This window comes from Budorcas taxicolor, chromosome 3, assembly GCF_023091745.1.
Source record: "Budorcas taxicolor isolate Tak-1 chromosome 3, Takin1.1, whole genome shotgun sequence".
In the NCBI taxonomy this organism is placed as follows: Eukaryota; Metazoa; Chordata; class Mammalia; order Artiodactyla; family Bovidae; genus Budorcas; species Budorcas taxicolor.
Window position 1 is genome coordinate 11,684,929 of NC_068912.1, and position 5,489 is coordinate 11,690,417.

At 39.4% G+C, this 5,489-nt stretch overlaps 1 protein-coding gene across 1 annotated transcript; it reads left to right on the forward strand.

The window, feature by feature from the left end:
- Positions 1-5,045, forward strand: LOC128044857 (olfactory receptor 6K3-like). The gene is made up of 2 exons (XM_052637281.1): positions 1-931; positions 5,002-5,045. The coding sequence occupies exons 1-2, from the start codon at positions 1-3 to the stop codon at positions 5,043-5,045; spliced, it is 975 nt and encodes a 324-aa protein (XP_052493241.1).
- The last annotated feature ends 444 nt before the right edge of the window (positions 5,046-5,489 follow it).

Here is a 5,489-nt window from a genome sequence, read left to right on the forward strand (position 1 = left end):
ATGGATCAGGAGAATCAGACAATGGTGACTGAGTTTTATTTCTCTGATTTCCCTCAGTTTGAGAAGGGCAATCTCTTATTCTTCATTCCTTTGTTCTTAACTTACGTGTTCATTATTGTTGGAAATTTCATGATCTTCTTTGCTGTCCAGCTGGATGCACGTCTCCACAATCCCATGTACAATTTCATCAGCATCTTCTCCTTCCTGGAGATTTGGTACACCACAGTGACCATCCCCAAGATGCTCTCCAACCTTGTTAGTAAAGAGAAGACTATTTCTTTCATTGGCTGCCTCCTGCAAATGTATTTTTTTCACTCACTTGGGGTCACAGAAGCCCTAGTCCTCACAGTGATGGCCATTGATAGGTACGTTGCCATCTGCCACCCCCTCCGCTATGCAACCATTATGACCCCTCGACTATGCATCCAACTCTCTGCTGGTTCTAGCATCTTTGGCTTCCTTATGCTACTGCCTGAGATTGTGTGGATTTCTACTCTTCCATTCTGTGGTCCCAACCAAATCCATCAACTCTTCTGTGACTTTGAACCTGTATTACACTTAGCCTGTACAGATACATCTATGATTCTGATTGAAGATGTAATTCATGCTATTTCCATCCTGACTTCTGTTTGTATCATCACCCTTTCCTATCTAAGAATCATTGTTGTGATCCTGAGGATTCCCTCGGGTAAGAGCCGTCAGAAGGCATTCTCCACTTGTGCAGCCCACATTACTATTTTCTTCCTGTTTTTTGGCAGTGTGACACTCATGTACCTGCGTTTCTCTGTCACTTTCCCACCACTACTGGACAAGGCCATTGCACTAATGTTTGCTGTCCTTGCCCCACTTTTCAACCCGATAATCTACAGTCTGAGGAACAAAGACATGAAAGATGCCATCAAGAAAGTCCTCTGTTCTTGGGGCTTCACTGGTGGTCCAATGGTTAAGAATCCACCTTGCAATGCGAGGGACACCGATTCAATCCCTGGTCCAGGGAGATCCCACATGCCATGGAGCAACTAAGCCTGTGTACTACTGAGACTGTACTCTAGAGCCTGTGAGCCACAGCTACTGAGCCTGCAAGCCCTAGAACCTGTGCTCCGCAACAAGAGAAGCCACCACAATGAGAAGCCCATACGCTACAAGAGTGGCCCACCCCTGCAACTAGAGAAATGCCTGTGCAGCAACGAAGACCTACCACAGCCCCCAAATAAGCAAACAAATAAGTAAATCTTTTTAAAAATGTCTCTGGAAGCCAATGAGAATTCACTCTATCTGTTCAAGCATCTCTATTCATAAGTATAAAATGCTAACAAATCAGTTTTTAAAACTACTGGGAATAATTTATTATTATTATTATTTTTATTTTTAATTTTAAAATCTTTAATTCTTACATGCATTCCCAAACATGAACCCCCCTCTGACCTCCCTCCCCATAACATCTCTCTGGGTCATCCCCATGCACCAGCCCCAAGCATGCTGTATCCTGCATCAGACATAGACTGGCAATTCAATTCTTACATGATAGTATACATGTTAGAATGCCATTCTCCCAAATCATCCCATCCTCTCCCTCTCCCTCTGAGTCCAAAAGTCCATTATACACATCTGTGTCTTTTTTGCTGTCTTGCATACAGGGTCGTCATTGCCATCTTTCTAAATTCCATATATATGTGTTAGTATACTGTATTGGTGTTTTTCTTTCTGGCTTACTTGACTCTGTATAATCGGCTCCAGTTTCATCCATCTCATCAGAACTGATTCAAATGAATTCTTTTTAATGGCTGAGTAATACTCCATTGTGTATATGTACCACAACTTTCTTATCCATTCATCTGCTGATGGACATCTAGGTTTTTTCCATGTCCTGGCTATTATAAACAGTGCTGCGATGAACATTGGGGTACATGTGTCTCTTTCAATTCTGGTTTCCTTGGTGTGTATGCCCAGCAGTGGGATTGCTGGGTCATAAGGTAGTTCTATTTGCAATTTTTTAAGGAATCTCCACACTGTTTTCCATAGTGGCTGTACTAGTTTGCATTCCCACCAACAGTGTAGGAGGGTTCCCTTTTCTCCACACCCACTCCAGCATTTATTGCTTGCAGATTTTTGGATCACAGACATTCTGACTGGTGTGAAGTGGTACCTCATTGTGGTTTTGATTTGCATTTCTCTAATAATGAGTGATGTTGAGCATCTTTTCATGTGTCTGTTAGCCATCCGTATGTCTTCTTTGGAGAAATGTCTGTTTAGTTCTTTGGCCCATTTTTTGATTGGGTTGTTTATTTTTCTGGAATTGAGTTGCATAAGTTGCTTGTATATTTTTGAGATTAGTTGTTTGTCAGTTGCTTCATTTGCTATTATTTTCTCCCATTCAGAAGGCTGTCTTTTCACCTTGCTTATATTTTCCTTTGTTGTGCAGAAGCTTTTAATTTTAATTAGATCCCATTTGTTTATTTTTGCTTTTATTTTCAGAATTCTGGGAGGTGGATCATAGAGGATCCTGCTGTGATTTATGTCGGAGAGTGTTTTGCCTATGTTCTCCTCTAGGAGTTTTATAGTTTCTGGTCTTACATTTAGATCATTTTTATGTAGTAGTTTGGGTATGATTTCCACTTTTCTAATGTAAGAACTATTGCTTAATCTAATAAAGGAAGTTATCAGTGATTTGCCAATTTTTATAATATTTATAGATTACGATGGAGTACTTTGTACACTTTAAAACACCAAATCAATGGGGATACTGAACTAAATAATAATCATATTTATTTCTTGCAAATCTAAAATTTTCCCTTACCTAATCTTCCATTTTATATCCATAGTACTCTTATATCATTATTATTATTATTTTATTTAAAAAAGATTAACAAGATGTGCAGCAGTGAAGTAGTTTAAGACAGAAGGAGAAACCTGGCTTCCTAACATTCATCTAAGAGACATTTATACCTCTATGTGAAAGTGAAGTCACTCCGTCGTGCCTGACTCTTTATGACCCCATGGACAGCAGCCTGCACCAAGCTCCTCCGTCCATGGGATTTCCAGGCAAGGATACTGGAGTGGTTTACCATTTCCTTCTCCAGGGAATCTTCCCAACCCAGGGACTGAACCCAGGTCTCCCACATTGTAGGCAGACGCTTTACCATCTGAGCCACCAGGGAAGTTGTCTAATGATAGATAACAATGATTGTGCAGTCCATATAGCCTTTGATCTTGTGATGCTTGTGTCCTGCTGTTTTTATTAACTCTTTTGGGTTCTGTTTTATATTGTTCAGAAAATTCTCTACCAAGTACTCTTGAAAGCTTGAAGGTTAAATAGACAAAATATATAGGCTTTGGATCAAAAAACTCCCATAAATTATGTAAATATATATAATTATATCTAATGTGCTAATCTAAAAAAATCACTATCACTATATAAATAATGTTCTATGTTATGTTATACTAAAATGCTGGGCCCGTCTCACACCTCAGTGTCCCTCTTCTTATTGCTTTTCTGCTCTGGAATATTTCTTTCTTTCTTATTTTATGCCTTATAACTTACACTCAGCATAAAGAAAAAAAAAACACACACACACACACATTTTTTTTCCTTCCCCACCTCAAACTTATTAATTTTAATTGAAGGAAAACGGCTTCACAATATTGCATTGACCTCTGTCTAGATCAACATGAGTCAGACATAAATATACATGTTTCCTCTCCCTCTTCAACCTCCCTTCCATACCTTCCCACCTCTCTTGGTTGTTATAGAGCCCCATTGGGTATCTATTTCACACATGGTAGCGTATATGCTTCCATGTTACTCTCTCCATTCGCCCCGCCCTCTCTTTCCTCTCCCCAACCTGTGTCCATAAGTCTGGTTTCTATGTCTGTGCCTCCATTATTGACCTATAATTAGGTTCACTGGTACCATCTTTCTAGATTCTATATATATGCATTAATAACAATATTTGTTTTTCTCTTTCTGACTTACTTCACTCTGTATAATAGGCTCTAGGTTCATTCACCTCATGAGGACTGACTCAAAAAATGTGCTCCTTTTAATGGCTGAGTAATATTCCATTGAATATATGTACCACTGTTTCCTTATCCATTTATCTGATGTTGGGCATCTAGGTTGCTTCTCATTCTCACTATTGTAACTAGTGCTGCAATCAACATTCGTGTACTTGTGCCTTTTTCAATTTTGGTTTCTTCAAGGTATATGCCAAGTAGTGGGATATGCTGGCTCATATGGTAGTTCCACTCACAGTTTTCTGAGTAATCTCCACACTGTCTTCATAGTGGCTGTATCGAGTTATATTCCCACCAGCAGTTCAGGATGGTTCCTTTTTCTCCACATCTTCTCCAGCATTTATTATTTGTGGATTTTTTGATGATTGCCATTCTAACTGGAATTCACACACATTTTATCTTCTGGGCTAAGAGTCCATGCTTTCCTCCTATGAAAGTGCTCTAGTGATTTTAAGGGTAAATTGTCTCTAGAAAAAAATTTTTTCCAGCTCCTGTTGAAAGCAAACCAATCATCTCAGTGGTATCACAAATAGCAGGAAGACAACCACAGGTGAGAGAAGAGAGGTGACAAAAAATAGAAATAGCAGTAGTATGGAACATCAAAAAAAAGTTCAGTCAGCTTTGATCAGGGAGATAAATTCTTAAATGCACTTGGGAGTGTTAGGGTGGAAGACAGTGCTAGCTCTCAACTTAGGATCAGCTCCAGGCCCCGTTTCCTCTCATGCCTCAGGGAACCAGTGCTATCCTATATCCCCTCTCACTCCAGTAAATGCAAATTATCTCCTATATTAATGTGAGTTTTTTGATACCCATTAGAAAATTTGGGGGAGTAGAGAAAAGTATATAGACTTTTCTTGGTTGTAAAATTAAAATGAACTTATTTGAGGTTACTGTTTAGAAATCTAGACTTTTGACCTTTGAACTCCTGGCTTAAAAGCTTAGTATTCCATTTATAGATTTAACAGATTTTATTGTTCACTATTAAAGGTGTTTTACAAATATTTGGTCCGGTTTATAAACTTGACAATTAAATCATTTAAAATTACATTTAAATATGGTATACACTGGGTTTCTCTGGTAATTCAGCTAGTAAAAAATTCGCTTGCAAGCAGGAGACCACTGGGTCAGGGAGTTTGACTCCCAGGTCAGGGAGTTTCCCTGGAGAATGGATAGGTTACCCCTTCCAGAATTCTTGGGCTTCCCTGGTGGCTCAGGCAGTAAAGAGTCCACCTGAAATGCAGGACACCTGGATTCAATCCCTGAGTTGCGAAGCTCCCCTGGAGGAGGGCATGGCAACCCACTCTAATACTCTTCCCTAGAGAATCTTCATGGACAGAGAAGCCTGGTGGGCTATTTAGTCCATGCGGTCACAAAGAGTCAGACATGACTAAGCACAGCACAGCACATGATATATACTATTTTGCTTTTAAGTACCTCGATTTTCTGACTCAATAAACAAAGACTCCACAAGTTTT

Bases quoted from the DNA above. Each gene is read 5' to 3' on its own strand.
- LOC128044857 (XM_052637281.1), top strand. From the start codon at position 1: ATGGATCAGGAGAATCAGACAATGGTGACTGAGTTTTATTTCTCTGAT. The intron at 932-5,001 runs GTGGTCCAATGG...TCACTATTAAAG, and splicing joins CTGTTCTTGGGGCTTCACTG to GTGTTTTACAAATATTTGGT.